Source organism: Rattus norvegicus, chromosome 2 (assembly GCF_036323735.1).
Source record: "Rattus norvegicus strain BN/NHsdMcwi chromosome 2, GRCr8, whole genome shotgun sequence".
NCBI classification, from domain to species: domain Eukaryota; kingdom Metazoa; phylum Chordata; class Mammalia; order Rodentia; family Muridae; genus Rattus; species Rattus norvegicus.
This window is the reverse complement of record NC_086020.1, coordinates 48,308,785-48,329,060: the sequence shown is the minus strand read 5'-3', so window position 1 is coordinate 48,329,060 and position 20,276 is coordinate 48,308,785. Positions and strand designations below refer to the sequence as shown.

At 40.9% G+C, this 20,276-nt stretch overlaps 1 protein-coding gene across 1 annotated transcript in view; it reads left to right on the top strand.

Moving 5' to 3' along the window:
- Positions 1 to 20,276, top strand: part of Itga2 (integrin subunit alpha 2) — a 101,098-nt gene that overhangs the window by 25,449 nt on the left and 55,373 nt on the right. Inside the window, exons 2-3 of the mRNA NM_001427291.1 lie at positions 2,003 to 2,120; positions 18,033 to 18,142. Of these exons, the coding sequence (NP_001414220.1) occupies positions 2,003 to 2,120; positions 18,033 to 18,142 (228 nt within the window). The remainder of the gene's footprint in view (positions 1 to 2,002; positions 2,121 to 18,032; positions 18,143 to 20,276) is intronic.

The following is a 20,276-nucleotide window of genomic DNA, read 5'->3' as shown; positions in this document are numbered from 1 at the left end:
CGGGACTTGAACATTGTTCTCCTGGAAATGTTTGCTGACCTCAGAGTGTCCCCGTGCCTTAGTCATTGCTGAACTTTCCCTGGATATGAATATTGGTGCACAGCTGGCTTCTACAACTGCTGATGACCAGTGGGGCACTGGATAATAGGATCCATCTAGTTGGGAGGAAATATTTAAAACACTATTGAACTTAAATGTGAGGAATGGGACTCTAGACTGTCTTGTTTCTCTTTTTTTATAGTCAAAATTGTCACTTCGAAGTACATGGTAATTTGAATACATGATTTGCCAAAGTTTAATTTAGTAGTGGGATGGAGTTACATTATTGTATATCAATATACATTCTTTTCAGTGTTAGATATGTTGAAGCGACAGTAACTTGACATTGCCTCCTCATACTTTAAATAGTATATTTAAAAACTGATAAATATTCCAACAGTATTTGCTAAGTTCTGAACCATGGGGTGAAGATGAAGTATGGGTTAGAAACATCAGCATTAGGCTGGAGAGATGGCTCAGTGGGCAAGAGCATTGACTGCTCTTCCAGAGGTCCTGAGTTCAAATCCCAGCAATGACATGGTGGCTCACAACCATCTGGTGTGTCTGAAGACAGTGACAGTGTACTTATATATAATGAGTACATCTTTTTTTTTAAATAAAGAAATATCAGCATTCTGATGTTTGATATTCTGCCTAATTTGCTATTATTTTCTTTTGCATTGTGTTTCCTCAATAAAGGGAAACACAGTAATGAGTATGAAGGGACAGAAGTTACAGGTCAGATTTGCAAATGCACAGAGTATTTCAGAATTAATATTTGCCCTTTCATTCTGGCAACCTTATATTTCTAAGAAATAATGAGCTAGGCATTTTTTTTGAGCGAGTGAGCAAACGCCCAGTAGAGTATTTTTGGCACGTGAAAAGGCACATTGACTACTTCAAGTTCCCAAAGCTCCATCGCTGACTTCACTTTTCCTTGGGAGCAGACTGGAGAATCTCCTCCCATAAGTTCAGAAGTCCAGTGGTAAAAACAAGCCACTTCATCCAGGCATCCTGTGCCTAGAACAACAGAGTTCTAAAACACCATGCGGACGCTGGGTGCCCACGAAGTAAAATCCTCCTCTGTGAGAGCACAGGGCACTGGTGCCCTGAGGAAAGTTTAAGGAGTTTAGGCTCTGCAAAGATAAATGTAAAACCACACGGAAGCCACAAAACCGTGCTTCTATAGAGCGAAGGACTCTAATTCATGCTGTCGGTACAGAGAGAGAGTAACCCTACTCTTCTCCATGCTGCCAACAGAAACCACAAACAAACAAACAAAAAAGCCAATCAGTTGTCTTCTTTGGTCTTTGTTCTATTTTTCATGATTGTTATTTATTGATCATTAAGGAAGAAAAATCAAGGCAAAAGTGGTTTTGGCAATTTCCACTGGAATTAAGAAAAAAAAGTAATGCACCATCCCCTTAACCTTTTATTCTACAAAGCATCACCTTCTGGGGGGGTGGGCGGGATGATACTGATTTCCTGGGTTATGACTTTCCTCCCTCCTCTTCACCATGGTTTTAGCATGATTTCAAATGGAGACCATGTCAAGAACAGGGCACCCCTCAAACTGTGTGCATGAATAGCTTAGAGCCTTGCAAATAGAATTTAAGCTTAAGAGCCTAGTGTCTTGATCAAATCCTGAGATTTCCATTACAACTCAACATAAGAGACCCACCTGGAACCTCAAAAGTCTCTGTGAAGTGAAGGTACCTTTGGTGACTCTCTCCTGGGGCTGCTTTGAGGAAGGTTGAAGCAATGAATTGTGCATATGAGTATCTAGACCAGTGCCAGGACACACATAAGTACTTTAGATGAAGTACCCATTATTACTTATCAACACTGGTAAGGAGACTAGTTATCAGGTCAAACAAGGTTGTCTTTTTTAAAACACCATCTTTAACAAATATAATATGCACTTACATTGTAAATATGGACTATGTTTTCAATTCTTGAATAGGTCTTTTGAGTTGTCTGGCATATAATGTTGGCCTCCCAGGAGCGAAAATATTTTCTGGGTCTTCAAGTGAACAGTTTGGCTATTCGGTGCAGCAGCTTACGACCCCACAAGGCAACTGGTAAGACTATTCTCCTCCTCACTGTTTCAATCAAACTATTGTATAAATGGAGTATTTTAATCTTGTTTATCCAAATAAATGAATGAATCTACTCTTAATACCGTGCTTTAAAATCATTCTTAGGCAGGCTCACTGTGCAACTCTGGCTGGCCCAGAACCCATAAATACATGTTTGCCTCTCTCTCCAAAGTGTGTTGGGTGGACTTAAAGAGCACTCAGATCTTTGGTTCTTTCATTTGCTTTTCTTGAAATCATTTTCTTTGAGAGTTGATAACTGTAGACTGATAATTAATGGAATACTCTAATGGTACATTTTAGTAGGAGGAAAGTCCAGATAGAAATTTTTTTTCTAAAAACTCTAATGACAATACCAGTGTTGGTGATCAGCATGGTAGATTTTAAAAGAGATGAATATTGCCTTCATTCCTTAACCTTTAATCTTCCTTGAGCTTTAAAAGTAATCATCTAGCTGATATTATTTTGGCATCCTTTCTGGGGGGTAGGACAGCTTCCTAAATACCCTCCTTCAGCTGTGCTCTGAGGCAGCTTTCAGTGTTCCGGGTAGCAAGAGTCCTCAGTCATATCCATGGAAAACACACAAAGTCGTCTTCACTCAGCACTGTGTTCTGTCATAAAGTACTTGTCTTAGTTATGGTTTCTATTGCTGTGATAAACACCAAGAACAAAAGCAAGTTGGGAAGAAAGGCTTTTTCAGCTTTTATTTCTGCATCTCAGTTCATCATCAAAGCAAATCAGGGTAGGAATTTAAGCAGGGCAGGAACCTGGAGCAGGAGCGGATGCAGAGGCCGTGGAGGGGTGCTGCTTACTGGCTTGCTCATGATGGCTTGCTTAGCCTGCTCTCTTACAGAACTCAGGATCATCAGCCCAGGGATGACACCACCCACAATAGGCTAGACCCTCCCTTTCCCATCAACCACTAATTAAGAAAATGCCCTGTGACTGGATCTACTGGGGGTATTTTTCTCAATTGAGGTGTCCTTCTTTCAGATAACTCTAGCTTGTATCAAGTTGACATAAAACAGTACTTTACTGTTCTGTGACAGAATAGTTCTTTAGTATAAAGGATTACATTTACAAAGCAGAGCTTTATTCTCTGGTGAACAATAACTACCTTTGATAAACTGGGGAATATATATATGTATATCCATATTTATATAGATATATTTATATATTGATGGATACACACACACACATATATATAATATATATATGTATGTATATTCCATTCATTGCTAATTTGTTTCCTTTAAAAGTAATAGAAAAGAAACCCCAGAAAGTCAGATGACTCTGAAAGTAATGTTGAAGAAAGAAATTCTTACCCCATCCAACTTGACGCCCCTTTGTGGACAGACCCTTAGAACCATACATCTGTTGTGGAACAAAGACTTAAGCTCTGCCCACTCAGCCTGGAGCTTTAGGTTCTGATCCTGCCTTCTGGATGCTTATAAACAATGACATGGACATCAAGTGACTCACATGGGAGCTACTATGTATAGCCTTTGTGCTGGGAACTTACGTTTAATTCTCTAATACACTGAATTAAAAGAAAAACTATTTTAAGTCCATGTTGTTGCTACATTGGGGCCTTTTTATCTGTCTGACAAGGAAACAAAATGCTTCTATCATTGTTCGTATTAGAAGACACTTGGAGGAAGCAAAAGGGAGGTAGGGTTAAAGTAATAGAGATGGGTAGGCTGTGGTAGAGCTTGAACAGCTTAACTCTGAGGATATCCAGAAAACAATTACTGCTGGAAATAGTTTGTCAGTCTGAGGGAGGAGAACAGACAAACAAAGCCCGGCACTTACTGCAGCTATCAGGCATACAGGAGGGATCTGAAACCCTACCCATGGTCACCTTTTCTTTGATTATCATAGAGACAAAAGCATGCTTATACAGGTGTTACAGGCCTGTTTTTGACCTTAGGATATAGTTCATTATGTTGGTGATGTACACCAAGATTGGTATTAGTAGATTATATTGATACTCTGGAGCTGATCTGATGACGTCAAAGCCAGAGATATCAGATAATCAGATACCGAAATCCTGCCTTAGACTTCCCATAACATTCCTTATAAGCCTGAGACAATGGCTATTGTGAAACAAGGCTCTGCTCTATAATTGGCTGGGTTAGTACCTTGGATACCAGCATGGGACTTTCTAGCAAGGTGTAACTTTTAGCTAAGGATCATGCTTTCGTTCCTTTTAACCAGTATCAAAAACCATCAGCCTACACAGACATACTATCCCACACAAAGGAAAAGGTAGGGTCCATTTCTATCTAAGGGGCTGAATCCTAGGAGGGTACAAAGCAGAAAGGAAGAGAAGAGAGCTGGTTGGCCAGCCTATCTAAATACGCCCACTGTCTCAACCCTACCAAGAAAAGAAATAGAAGAGACTAAGCCACAGACAAAATTATCTAGTCCACTGTGGACTGGCTTCTGTGCCTACATGGGGTGCAGAAAATCCAGAGCATGGGGACTTCACTCTGGAGTGTAGAACCATCTAGGAGGAAGATTTATATGCTAAATAGGAATGCATGGATAAGAGAGGGCTAATTCAGTGCCAAGCCCTGTCATTGCTCGTGTTTTTATTGCTTTCCTGCCTCTACCTCCATTAACTCAATGGTAAGGGACAAATTTTCTTTCCAAGTCCTAGGACTATAGTGATAGAAGATCTCCTCATGACCTATGCCATTAGCCTGACCCTGTCAGTGGTCTCCCCAGGAGACAACAAGCCACTGCTAGGAAGTCCTCTGTCAGTGGCCTTCACACCAAGGAGGAAAAATAAAGCGAGACCTGGGCTCCAGAATTGCTGTTTGTTTTGACAGTTGGCATTCTGCCCTTCTCCACTTCTGATTTATGACAATTGCCCAGACATTATGGAAATAGCAGATGTGGGAAAACTGTTGAAACATTAACTTTCCTTCTGATACTACTCAAGTTAACTTTTGCTAGGAATTCCTTCAATAAAGTTTGAGTTTGAGTTTGCTCTTGAGACACACACACACACACACACACACACACACACACACCACATACCCACTTTTAGCTCTTTTACCGCTTATACTGGAGCAGGTGTTACCCCCTTTCCCCTCTGCTTAATTGAATTTTATGATCTGTTTTACACAGCACTCCACCTCTCAGCACCTTTCTTCTAACTCACTCTAGACCCTAGCCCGAGTGTTCTAGAACTGTTCTTTTAGAGTACAGTTTGAGTTGTCCTGTGTGTTCTGTGTTTTCAAGAATATAGGCATATTTTACTTCCATATCTACTAGATTTCAATGAAGCAAACTTAGCTATTTTAGTAGTTTTCTTTATTAGGTTTTTTATTACACTCTAGACTTTTATTTTAATGATCTTATGACATCTCTTTATTACTTCTTGAGCTCTTTCCGCTGTCTCCTTATGGGCTGTATCATTCCAAAAGCAAGGTGACCTCCAAGTAGAGCTGCCCTGCAGCCCTCGGCCTAAGTCTCTCTTCCTTCAGCACAGCAGAGGCAGGCCAGCCTGCATCTAGACTGAATTTCACACACCGGATGTTCAGTGTGGATGATGCAATCCTTATCACAAACAATCTACAAGGGTCGGAGACATGTTTAAGATCATTTCCTGGAACTAGTTGTGATTTGCACTATTTCTTTGTGTAATCTGAAGGCTTGCCCCAAGAACAATCTGAGTTCATTCTATGACTCAAAATCACTGTAATTGAAATCACTTGTTAGATGAAGACTGACTAAGAATGAGGGGTATTTCCAGTCATGGAAATGTATCTTCTTCTTTTTTCAAGGACTGGTTCGTTTTACTTCCTTATAAAGAGAGAACTATGAATGAATATAGACTCAGGGAGAAAATCTGCTGCATCTATATATGGGCACATATTATTTTAATTTTTCAGTTAAGAGAAATTTTAATAAAGTTCTTTATTTACTATAAGTGTGATAGTCCTCCAAAAATGTCTCTGTGGGAGAAATTTAAATAGAAAGTTCTATAGAAATGAGATTCAATTTTGTAACAGAAATTAGAAAGGTGTCTGCGTTAAATTTCCTATGCTTTAATTTGCTTTTCCCATCATCCATTCTGGACATGATTTTGTGAGGCACACACACACACACACACACACACACACACACACACACACACCACATTTTTTGGCTCACATTTGAAAGATACCTGCAGTTCTAGAGTTTGGAACATGTCTTAGGAAATCTTCCATGCTCCCACAACCTTCTGTCAGACATTTCTCCATGGTAACATTGATTATTGGCTCCACAAAGCTAATTTACAAGAGCAAAGAGCTTTTACACATACACCTTTTTGGTACCCAGCCATTCCAAACGTTTCCCTCCATCAGAACATAGATGTGGAAGTGCCAAGTAGCACAGATAAGAGATAGTTGTTCATATTGTTAGGTTCCCTATGATAAGCAAGCGTTGAGTTCTTGCCTAAAAGAGTTCTAAGTCAACCCAGCATGACAGAAGGGGATTGGAAGGAAAGGAAAAAGTCACTGCAATGGGTTACTTCTCTGTTGCTGTGTGTCCTGGCTGGCTTTGTGTGTCAACTTGACACAAGCTGAAGTTATCACAGAGAAAGGGCCCTCAGTTGAGGAAATTCCTCCATGAGACCCAGCTGTAAGGCATTTTCTCAACAAGTGATCCAGGATGGAGGACCCAGCCCATTGTGGGTGGTGCCATCCCTGGGCTGGTAGTCTTGGGTTCTATAAGCGAGCAAGCTGAGCAAGCCAGGGGAAGCAAGCCAGTGAGTAACATCCCTCCATGGCCTCTGCATCAGCTCCTGTTTCTTGACCTGCTTGAGTTCCAGTTCTGACTTTCTTTAGTGATGAACAGCAATGTGGAAGTGTAAGCCGAATAAACCCTTTCCTCCCCAACTTGCTTCTTGGTCATGATGGTTGTGCAGGAATACAAACCCTGACTAAGACACCGGTAAAATCCCATGACCATGGCAACTTACAGAATGGAGGATTTGCTCCAGCTATAGTTCCCTGTGGGATGAATCCATTATGAGAAAACATGGCAGCAAGCAACAGGGGCAGAAAGCTAAGAGGTCATATTGCAATCAGAATCAGAGAGATGAGAAAGCAAACCAGAGGTAAGGTGAGGCTATCCATTCTCCAAGCCTGCTTGGCTCTAGTGACATACTTTCTCTACTGAAGCCACACATCCCTAATTTCCCCCAAAGAGCACCACCAACTGGGGACCATGTGTTTAAATGTGGAGGGTGCATCTTACCCAAACCAGCCCAGACACTTAGAGCCAGTGTCTTTATACAAAAGCAGAAATAGGTATAATACCTCACAGGCAATGACAAGGACCAACTGCAATATGAGTGCATATGAGTCCTTTATAAAACATAGTGTACTTCTAAATGCTGTTGCTATTCCAGTGTTTATCTATGAATTTAAAAAAATGTTGCCAAAGCACCCAGGAGAGAGCTGGGATTTGACGTCTGAAATATAGTAATCTTTAAAATTATATTGTTTCCATAGAATGCTAGAAGTGTGGAGTTCTGTAGTACCACATTGCTTCATGGTGAATATCTCGGCTTTTGGTTGTAACTTCAGGAAAACTTCATGGAGGATGAGTTGAAGGAATAATTTGTGTCTATTAGCTCCTTTACTTCCAGGAAGAAAATTAAGTACCCAGGATTTTATGAAACAGAAGAGGCATTAGATGCTTTAGCAATAGTGAAGCAGTATTTCCAGTCATGGTGAACTATGTTGTGACATTGAAAGACCTTGCGAGCTTTTCCACCTAACCACTTCAGGAAACAGTCTGGAAGCTGTAGAGTCTGTGGTCACATAAGGAGGTTGACAGGATAACATTGCTTCAACTTAGGCCAAAATGTTTGACATAGCAATACTTTACCCTAACAGGTGAAGTCTGCCTCCCCCTTTCCCTAAGGGGCAACATTTCATGGGTGACTTCCTTCCTTCACAAACACCTTTCCCACTCACTATCAGGAAGCGAGGATCTATTTAGAACTTGCCAGAAGCCCTGTGTTGTCAATAACCTAGGATGAGATTGATACTCTTATTCACACAGTGTGAGTTTGACATTTCTAATGTTAATATAGAAATTACATAGAGTAGGTGTCTGGTCACAACTACGGTTTCCCCATTGGGGTCTAAAGGACACCTCAGACTCAAGGTGTCTCACACACAGCTGTTGAACTGCTTTATCAAAAAAAAATCTTTCTCGGCTGACAGCATCCTTTCTGATGTTTACTGTGCCTAACTTGTCAGCTTTTAGGGTTTTCCTTGATCTTGGGGTCATTCCTAGATCCCCTCCTCCCTCCTGTCCCTCTGTTCCTCTTTTGTCCTTCTTCTGCTTAATTCTTCTTTGAAAGATAACCTAAAGAAATCCTGCTGGCCCTACCTTGACAAAGTGCTTTAAAGTAAGACGAATGCTCACCACCTGTAGTTCTCTGAGCCTTTATGAACCTCCACTACCTTTTACCTAGGAGACTGCAAGGACCTTCCAAAGACTTGACCCACTTCCCCATGGTTCCAATGCAATCATTTCAATGAATTCTGTCACAGTTCCCAAAATATATTACATTATGATTACTCTACTCACTGCTCAATACCCCCCAAAGCCTTTCTTACATAAAGAAGAAAAACAAAGCAAGCAAACGAGCACCAGGGATTTTCTAATTGAACACAATTCTATATGTGGTCTGGTCCCCTTGCCAGGCTGATTCCAACCCCTACCATTTCCTTCAGCCCCTGGACTTATGTACTTCTTACTTTCCCAGGCTGCTCTTCCACCATAGTCTCCGTGTGCGTGCGTGCGTGTGTGCATGCATATGCATGTGTCCTTCTCCAATCATTCAAATAAAGATTCCACCACTCTCTACCTCACACCTCTAGCTCTCTTCCACTCAGCTTCCTTCCAAACCACTGATCACCAATCGATTTGGGTCATTTACTAGATTTGTTATCTATCTTCTCCCTAGAATGTAAGATTTGAGGCTGACATTTCTCTGACGACTTTTTTACTCACTTATCCTTAGTACCTACGATTGAGTATGGTCCATAGTAGGTGCACTGGCTTGTTTTATGTCAAGTTAACATAAACTAGAGTCATAAGAGAAGGGATCCTCAATTAAGAAAATGTCTCCTTAGGATCAGTCTCTAGGCAAGCCTGTAGGGCATTTTCCTAATTAGTTATTGATGGGAGAGGACTCCAGTCCACTGTATATAGGGCCATCCCTGGGCTGATGGTCGTAGGTTCTATAAGAAAGCAGGCTGAGTAAGCAATTCGCGGCATCCTTCCATGGCCTCTGCATTAGTTCCTGCCTCCAGCTTCCTATCCTGCTTGAGTTCCTGTCCATCCTGATTTCCTCCAGTGATGAACATCAAAGTGTCTCTTCCTCAGCTTGCTTTTGGTCATGCTATTGTATCACAGTCATAGTACTCCTAACTAACACATTAGATTAGGTCTTGTCACCATACACAACCACCCAGGTGGTCTACTGTACAAGGCCAGGGCACACGCTTTACATAAGAATGGTGCCTCCTGGAGTTGTGTGACATGCCTATCCCCAAGGCACTCAGTAAATATTTCTTAATGATACTATATGTTGGAACTGTATGTCCATCTTCAATCTCTGTAAAAACTCCTACTGTTTTTTTTTTTCTTTTACAAAAGCCTGGAGAGCTTAGGGACCCAGAGACCAAAGGCAGATATTTTCAGCAGCTCCTGGATTGTGGGTTAAAATTGTCTGACCTACGCCGCCATAAATAGTGTTTACTAACTAAACAAAGCACTTTGAGTTCCACCGGAGGTGGGCAAATTGGTTATGTTTTGGGAGTCTACATAATCACTATTTTCCCACAAGATAATTGAACAGTAAGTGTTAGTTAAGATAGTCTTGGAAGAATTCCCAGTTTCACTGGAGGAAAGGAGAAGTTTATAACTTTGGCTTTTGCTGAGTTTGGAGAATTAGCACCTGTGTCTATTCCCACAACTATTTTTCTTTTCTTGATGAGAGTGAAGGAAAACTATACAAAGAACTCCTGCTTGTTTCAACGTCATTTCCCCACTAGTGGATGGAACTCCTCCCTTTGGAACATTTGTCCTGGTGTACCTCTCCCTGTTACAGCTCTATGTCCATGAAATTTAACTGGTGACAGTGACAGCCTCCTTAACTTCCTGTGTGATTAATGTAAGGTCATGATTCCCTAGGAGTGGCCTCTGGTGACTTTACAGCCTCCTCTCATGAGGCTGAGCTGTCAGGAACAGGATTCCATAAAAGTCCATGAGTATGAGAAGGCATCTGCTGCAGAATGGGAAAACATTATCAGTAAAGGCTATGGCAGTGGTCAAGAAGTTTCCCTGCAGTCAGAGAAAGAACTGGAAGAGCTTGAAGGGGCTCGAGACCCCATATGTACAACAATGCCAAGCAACCAGAGCTTCCAGGGACTAAGCCACTACCTAAAGACTATACATGGACTGACCCTGGACTCTGACCTCATAGATAGCAATGAATATCCTAGTAAGAGCACCAGCGGAAGGGGAAGCCCTGGGTCCTGCTAAGACTGAACCCCCAGTGAACTAGATTGTTGGGGGGAGGGTGGCAACGGGGAGAGTGTTGGGAGGGGAACACCCATAAGGAAGGGGAGGGGGGAGGGGATGTTTGCCCGGAAACCGGGAAAGGGAATAACACTCGAAACGTATATTAGAAATACTCAAGTTAATAAAAAAAAAAGTAAAAAAAAAAAAGAAGTTTCCCTGCAATCCCTGATATGCTATAATATTTATAGAACGAGTGTGCGTGAACTAGGGGCCAGGATTACCTTGTTTCTCACGTGCCCCTCAAATGGGAGGTCTCATTGTTTTCTCCTATCTTATGTTGAGTACTTAAAAGAGCAGATGAAGAAAATAAGTTTATGGGTTTTTTTTTCTGACATTTTAGTGCTTTTACGTATTCCTTATTGAGTGGACGCATACAGCGAGTATGTCTCTCCTTCTTTGTGTCCGCTTACCTTAGGAGAGCCACCTTTCTAGTAGTAATGATGACAATGACATCTTAAGTCCTCTCTAATTTCAAGGGTAACTATTGATGAATTCTTAGAAGAGAGGAGAGGAGGTGAGAGAGCTGCCAATCAAGGTGCCCAGTGGGACAGAAAGTAGGAAACACCTCTTGTTTCTTCTTGTGAAGATTAGCAGAGAGCTGGTGCTGTGTCCTTGCTTCTGGAGTCTTTGAGAAATGGAACACTTTACTTCAGTAATGCTTAACTTAAATTCCTCATTCTATCTCTCACAGGCTTTGGCAAGGAACTGTAGAAATCTAAATTAATAAGACTCACCTGTATGATTAAATCTGGTATTACTGATCATACTCTGTTCTTGACAATCATTGAGAACAGCATGTTCCCCATTGCTGTGTGCGTGTTATCTGTAAGGATGGCTATGTCAGGTGTCTGAATCCTGGCTCCCTTTAATAAAGCACAGTCACACACCTATTCCCAGTAAGTGTGAGCTGGCCCTCTGCTTCCCATTTCTACTCCATCCAATTTGTAGAACTTACACTGCCTCTTAACATGGTTTTCCCAGCCTTATCCTAGGCATGGGTTCGCATGTGCCATTTCTCCATCCATGACAGACTGTTGACTGCCTTGATCTTGTACAGATCATGTGAAGATAGAACACAACTGCTGGAAGTTGATGTGTTCAACAGCTATGCAAACTCAGAAGTCGTCATTTCCCAACTGAACTTCTCATTCACTGACTCTTACATTCCTTTGTCCCCTGTATTGAAGAAGAAAGAAAACTTCCTTAAGATTAAAAACCATGCCTTCAAAAAGGGCACAGTTGACCCTGACCAGACATTTGATAAGGAGGGAGTTGCTCGTGACTCTGTTTTGGTGCTTCCATTTCTAAGATGACAATAGTGCAATCTCAGATTTGTTTTGCAGGTTAAGTAAGATAACTTTTGGGAAACCTTACTCCCACTCCAAAATATAATATTTACTAGAATTAACAGGAGTTCCCAGAATGCCGAAGTCCAGAGCCACACATTCTATAACCCTTATCTTAAGGTATTTACAGCAGATACTGTTCTCAACATTGTGACCTTGGCAAGAATATCTGAAGGAATAATGGTTCATGCTAGCTCACAATTGGAGGGGACAACACACCGTAATGAAAAAGACAGGGGGACTGGAGCATGAGGCAGCTGGTCACATTTCTTCTATGGTCAAGAAGCAGAGAATAATGACCACTAGAAGTCATCTGGATTTCAAAGCCCCTTGCCATGGGCTATGCTGCCCACATTTAGGATGGGTCTTCCTTTCTCAAGCCAACCTTCTAGGAGATAACGTATGCAGACACAGAGGTGTGATTCCCTGGTGATTCTAAATTACCATGGAAGATTAAGCAGAGTGATGTTTTCTTCCTAGTCTCCACAGAATACTTTTCTTTGTGCTTTAAACCTTGAGCAGAGAAGCTTCTTTTTGGACAGAGACTCATAACTTGTCAAAGCGTCAAGTGCTAAGTCACACTGAGTGCTGAGTTTTACATGGGTCATCGATACCAACTTCTCACTATCTAAGGCTCAAGAAACCATGGAGAATGGGGAGGAGGCAAAGGAATGTAATGGTTAGTGGATGGCGAATTTAGCTGGGAAATGATAGCTTCTTGAGTTGCATGGTTATTGAACACACATCAACTCTCAACAGCTGTGTTCTATGACCACGTGATCTGCACAAGATCAAGGCAATCAACAGTCCATTGTGGACAGAGATAGGGCACTTGACAACCCATGCCTAGCCCAAGAGCTACTGGTAACTGATGGCTGCTGGGGAAGGAAAAGTATTTTCTTTGGGGGTGTGGCTACTGGTAGTCAAACCTGGTGGTCAAACCTTAGTGAATGGACCCCCGCCCATGTGCTTATGGGTAGCACTAATTGGACTCAGTAGGTTATTTGAAAAGGGAGGATGGGAGAATGTGCTGGGGGATAAGGGAATTTGCTTGAGAATGAGTGGAAGGCGGTTAAGATCAAGACATATTTTTTTAAAAGAAACATTGTATACATGTGTAAAGTTTTCAAAGACTAAATTTGAAACATTATTTGTATTTTTTAGAAGTATAACTTTGATATACAATAGAATGTAGATGCTGAATCTGAAATAGCTGACAGAACAGTCACAATGTATTTCTTTCTCAAGTATTTAAACCTACAGGCACAGAATCTTTGGCTCTCATCAACCTCCATATCTACTAAAGGATCTAGTCCTTAGAGTTTGGCGAACCATGTGACATTCTGGAAGGAGAGTTATATCACAGGATATGTAGCTGATTAGTAGAACCTGCCATGGATGAAGTGGCATCACATGTAGGAAGGTCTGGAAGCAGAAAAGACTCTGGTCTAGAGAGCTGAGCTCCATAAGGCTGGACTCTTCAACCCCAGGAAAACACAGGGATGAGACAGGGATAGTCAGGAAATTAGGAACTGTATTACCTGCTTCTGTAAGATGTGTCTGTACACAAAAATTAACAGAATGCTATGCGGATCCCCTGTAAGGGACTACTAGAGGATACTACAAATGGAGAAGGCTGAACCATTGTGAGACAGTTTTCACAGTTCAAATGAGAGTCCTCATTCCCTCTGAGTGGTCATGAGGAACACCAGATATGCTCAAACATGCATGCCAAATGCTCCCAGCAGTCCCCAACATCAAAGTGAACATAATAACAACATTAAACCCATCATACAGATTTTTGACTGGTCAAAAATGTGATTGAAACTTCAGCAAAGTGGCTGGGTATAAAATTAACTCAAATAAATCAGTTGCCTTCCTCTATACAAAAGAGAAACAAGCTGAGAAAGAAATTAGGGAAACGACACCCTTCATAATAGACCCAAATAATATAAAGTACCTCGGTGTGACTTTAACCAAGCAAGTAAAAGATCTGTACAATAAGAACTTCAAGACACTGAGGAAAGAAATTGAAGAAGACCTCAGAAGATGGAAAGATCTTCCATGCTCATGGATTGGCAGGATTAATATAGTAAAAATGGCCATTTTACCAAAAGCAATCTACAGATTCAATGCAATCCCCATCAAAATACCAATCCAATTCTTCAAAGAGTTAGACAGAAAAATTTGCAAATTCATCTGGAATAACAAAAAACCCAGGATAGCTAAAGCTATCCTCAACAATAAAAGGACTTCAGGGAGAATCACTATCCCTGAACTCAAGCAGTATTACAGAGCAATAGTGATAAAAACTGCATGGTATTGGTACAGAGACAGACAGATAGACCAATGGAATAGAATTGAAGACCCAGAAATGAACCCACACACCTATGGTCACTTGATTTTTGACAAAGGAGCCAAAACCATCCAATGGAAAAAAGATAGCATTTTCAGCAAATGGTGCTGGTTCAACTGGAGGGCAACATGTAGAAGAATGCAGATCGATCCATGCTTATCACCCTGTACAAAGCTTAAGTCCAAGTGGATCAAGGACCTCCACATCAAACCAGACACACTCAAACTAATAGAAGAAAAACTAGGGAAGCATCTGGAACACATGGGCACTGGAAAAAATTTCCTGAACAAAACACCAATGGCTTATGCTCTAAGATCAAGAATCGACAAATGGGATCTCATAAAACTGCAAAGCTTCTGTAAGGCAAAGGACACTGTGGTTAGGACAAAACGGCAACCAACAGATTGGGAAAAGATCTTTACCAATCCTACAACAGATAGAGGCCTTATATCCAAAATATACAAAGAACTCAAGAAGTTAGACCGCAGGGAAACAAATAACCCTATTAAAAAATGGGGTTCAGAGCTAAACAAAGAATTCACAGCTGAGGAATGCCGAATGGCTGAGAAACACCTAAAGAAATGTTCAACATCTTTAGTCATAAGGGAAATGCAAATCAAAACAACCCTGAGATTTCACCTCACACCAGTGAGAATGGCTAAGATCAAAAACTCAGGTGACAGCAGATGCTGGCGAGGATGTGGAGAAAGAGGAACACTCCTCCATTGTTGGTGGGATTGCAGACTGGTAAAACCATTCTGGAAATCAGTCTGGAGGTTCCTCAGAAAATTGGACATTGAACTGCCTGAGGATCCAGCTATACCTCTCTTGGGCATATACCCAAAAGATGCCTCAACATATAAAAGAGACACGTGCTCCACTATGTTCATCGCAGCCTTATTTATAATAGCCAGAAGCTGGAAAGAACCCAGATGCCCTTCAACAGAGGAATGGATACAGAAAATGTGGTACATCTACACAATGGAATATTACTCAGCTATCAAAAACAACGAGTTTATGAAATTCGTAGGCAAATGGTTGGAACTGGAAAATATCATCCTGAGTGAGCTAACCCAATCACAGAAAGACATACATGGTATGCACTCATTGATAAGTGGCTATTAGCCCAAATGCTTGAATTACCCTAGATCCCTAGAACAAACAAAACTCAAGACGGATGATCAAAATGTGAATGCTTCACTCCTTCTTTAAATGAGGAAAAAGAATACCCTTGGCAGGGAAGGGAGAGGCAAAGATTAAAACAGAGACTGAAGGAACACCCATTCAGAGACTGCCCCACATGTGGCCCATACATATACAGCCACCCATATAGACAAGATGGATGAAGCAAAGAAGTGCAGACCGACAGGAGCCAGATGTAGATCGCTCCTGAGAGACACAGCCAGAATACAGCAAATACAGAGGCGAATGCCAGCAGCAAACCACTGAACTGAGAATAGGTCCCCTATTGAAGGAATCAGAGAAAGAACTGGAAGAGCTTGAAGGGTCTCGATACCCCAAAAGTACAACAATGCCAAGCAACCAGAGCTTCCAGGGACTAAGCCACTACCTAAAGACTATACATGGACTGACCCTGGACTCTGACCCCATAGGTAGCAATGAATATCCTAGTAAGAGCACCAGTGGAAGGGGAAGCCCTGGGTCCTGCTAAGACTGAACCCCCAGTGAACTAGTCTATGGGGGGAGGGCAGCAATGGGGGGAGGGTTGGGAGGGGAACACTCATAAGGAAGGGGAGGGGGGAGGAGGATGTTTGCCCGGAAACCGGGAAAGGGAATAACACTCGAAATGTATATAAGAAATACTCAAGTTAATAAAAAAAGAAAAAAAAATGTGATTGAAACGTTGAGTACAAGTAATGTTTTAATAAATTATGTTAAATCACGTGTTTATAAGAGGACACAAATCTTTCTGCTGTGACCTTAATAAGACTTAATTGAATTAAAATATTCAGAATTTTCTGCAAGAATAATTTTACACAACTAATAAGATAATCTTGCTGTTGATCTACAAACTGTGTTTCATCCTTCATGTCTATTTTCCCATCCTTTGACCATGTTAGCATTTGTTTCACAGAAGAGATGAATTTATGTCCTCTGTCTCTCTCATGCAATTGCTTTATTGGTTATGTATGCTAAGCCATTATGCTGGATTTAGTAGACAGGCTTTGATTTTAGTTATGCTGGATTTAGTAGACAGTAGTCTGCCTTAGATTTTTATTTATCTACCACATTACATTAGCAAGGAATACTTGTGTGACTGATAATGACAAATTATTAGCAGAGAAGACACATGGAAAATTTCATAGATAACCTTCTCAACTAGTGGTAAAACAAATGTACTTCCTAAGCAACTGAGTGATACACAATAAATAACCTACTATGACCTCTGAAGGTCAAGCTGATAAGGTTGGGCAACAGCTTAGTTGAGTCCCAGAACCCATGCAAAAGTGCTAGGCCTGGTAACCCATTTGTTACCAATGCTAGGGAAGCAGAGACAGGTGGACTCATAAGGCTCCCTGGCCAGCCAATGTAGCCTTACTGAGAAACTCCTCACCAATGAGAGACCTTGCCTCAAAACAGGTCAGTAGTGTTTCAGGGTATCTGCTGGTCTCCACATGAACAGTCACTTGTATACATGCGTGCATCTACACACATATGAAAACACATGCATAGGAGAAAAACAATTGAACAGCACATAGTCTCTTTCTGTTCACTACCCTATGAGCATTTAACATTAAATGAGTCTTTCTGTTGGGAGAAGGAGCAAAGTCTCTTGAAGGAAATGAAGCTAACCAGAGGAAGGATGTAAACACCAGACTCATCCTGTATTTGAGATAGGCACCCACTAAGGATCACAGCAAAGAGATCTGCAAGATGCATGTGTTCAGTATTTCTGCTAAGTATCCTCTCCATAAAGTCACCCAGATAACTCACCTGCTACCTAAATAGCATAGCCTATGACAGCACTAAAAACATAAAAAGAACTCTAAAAATGTCAGTTGTCACTCTTGGGTGTCAGTGAATATGATGTCCTTCTCCAGCACTATGCCAGCACATAGAGTGATCTCTATCCACCCGAGCCCTCCCTTTCAGTTCTCAGTGTTGCTGGCACATTGATATGTGTTCTCAATGTAAAATATACACTGAACTCTAAAGACTTTGGAGGGGAAAATTAAAAATAGTTTATTAAAAAACTTTTATGCTGACTACATGTTAGTTTGTATCACATGGGTTTAAAAATACATTATTAAAATCAATTTTCCTGTCACTTTTATTGTATTAATGTGACTGACCAATAGAACTATGGGTCATACTGTGGCGCGCGTTGTGCATCTCTGACTAGTGTGGTGAGACATCTAGGGGTGTTTTGTAAAGTATCCATACCACAGACATTTATTAAGTGTCCTGGTCAGCCATGAGGGTAGGTAGCAAGTCAAATTATAAATGAATGTATATGAAATGTGAATTTATATAAGATTAACATTAAATGTGATTTTTGCCAACTTTTGCCAGTTTTCTCTTTAATAAGTTGCCCATACCATGCTGTGACTAATGAGAACACCCTGCTTCTAGGCTACTGGTTGGTTCGCCATGGAGTGGCTTCCCTGACAACCGAATGGGAGACGTGTACAAGTGCCCTGTTGACTTACCCACTGCCACCTGTGAAAAGCTGAATCTGCAAAGTGAGTTGCACTTAACAATGGGACTCTTTGCAAATGGCAAAATCTCATTTGTCATAAACTCAAACAACCAAATAACAACCAAAACAGATCCTGAGTTTTGTCTTAAGAAATGCTGATAGCTTTATGCCTTTGTTTATTTAATCTTTTGGACACCAGATCATATCCAAATTTCTAATGAGTTTGAACAAACACATGTGCATAGGCACACTCATGTTAGAAAAGCAAGAGCAGAAGTGCCCTTGTATATCTGTGTATGAGAAATGTGTAACATCATTCCTGGCTCACAGTAGGTGCTTATGCAGTGAGTCATGTGGGCAGTGACAGTAAATGCTACAGAGATTGAAGTGTGAAGTAAAAATTTTCAGTTTATGCAAAAGGGATGTGGGTGATCAGAGTCCTAAACACTCACCATTTATGGAATTGATATTCAAATTTTTTATTATCACAACTGGGGATATAGCTGAATGGTAGATCCAAGAATATGTGAGGGCCTGGTTTGATCTTCAGCACTACAGGGAAAGAAACCACAATTTTTATTGTATCACCTCAATCCACTGTAGGAAGGAGCTTTCTAGTAAGGGTTTCTTCTCAGAACCTCATTTCTCTAGAGAGAAATTGTGGTTGGTGTCTTTCCACCACTCCTCTTATCAAAGGAAACCTGGAGATTTAAACATTGGGGTTTGCTTTTGGATCAATTATTCTGCTTAGATAGCAGAGGAAAAATAACAGTGTTGATGTGTAGCTGGCTATTCAGCAAAACAATCAGAATATTTTGAATGAAATGTGGGAGTGAAGACTCATACACATATTTAATTTTAAGCTAATTCACGTCCAGGCCTTAGTAACAAGATGTTTACAGAAAAATAAGAGCATAAACATGGCAGTTCCATTATTTTCTTTCTGCACTCTTCAAAACCATATGTAACTAACATAGTTCTAAGTCCAATGGGACCATGAAGAGGTAAAAAAGAATAAGAAAGAATTTAGGAAGAAACAAGTGTAAGGATTGAGATCCACCCTCCATTTCTAGAAGTTAGGTAATACAGGAAGTGGGAAGATCGCTCCATTGAGCAGCAAGATTAAGAACTCTTTCCAGAAAAAGACAGAGAATGTCAAGAGGTGGCAAAGAAGGAATGGATATCAGCCAATGACCATGCAGCATTAAGCTAGCCAGAGACACTTCACTGGTGTCTGGGAGAGCCAATCTTCAGAGAATGTCTCCTTCTCAAAGACAGAAAGGAAGCAGAGAGGAGTGAGTTCCAGCAGGTACCCTCACCAGTGCTGAGGAGCCAAGGTCACGGAGAGTGTGTACCACAGTGTGCGGCTTCTCAAGGAGACTGACAGGATGAGGGTTCAGTTGAAGGTTTCCAAGGAGGACTGAAGTCTTATAGCAGTTGCCCTGGAAAGTCAGGGAAGCGACCCAACTAAGGATTAATGGAAGTGGTGGTGGCAGCTTGCCTGAGACTAGAGAACAAAAATAAATCACATTACCAAGAAGAAAGAAGAGGAAATAGGTAGTAGTTGGTGTCTTAATTGGGAGGGCCAGATTCATTTATTATTTTACCTGAATGATCCCGTTTAAAAAAAAAAAATCTCCTATCGCTTTGAGCCATCATCTATCAAATGGTGATCATTAAGAGTAATTGTTTTTAATCCTGATTTTCAAAAAAAAAAAAAGGCAACCGTGAGAAAATGTGACAAACAGAGATGTCTGTGTCCTCATGTGGGTTTCTCTTGATCAGGACATTGTTCTTTCAAAAATACATATTTAAATTCTCTGAGGGCCTCACACTGAAGTGAGCTTCGAGTGGCTGACAGCTCCACGCTCCGACTCTTCGTTATGTAATGCTTGTTCTGGAATATGCTATACTATACTCCAACTTACATCATTATGTAATGCTTGTTCTGGAATATGCTATACTATACTCCAACTTACATCATTATGTAATGCTTGTTCTGGAATATGCTATAATATACTCCAACTTACATCATTATGTAATGCTTGTTCTGGAATATGCTATAATATACTCCAACTTACATCATTATGTAATGCTTGTTCTGGAATATGCTATACTATACTCCAACTTACGTAAAACCTTGAGCCTGCCTGGATGCTTCGTTAGAGCCTTCAGTA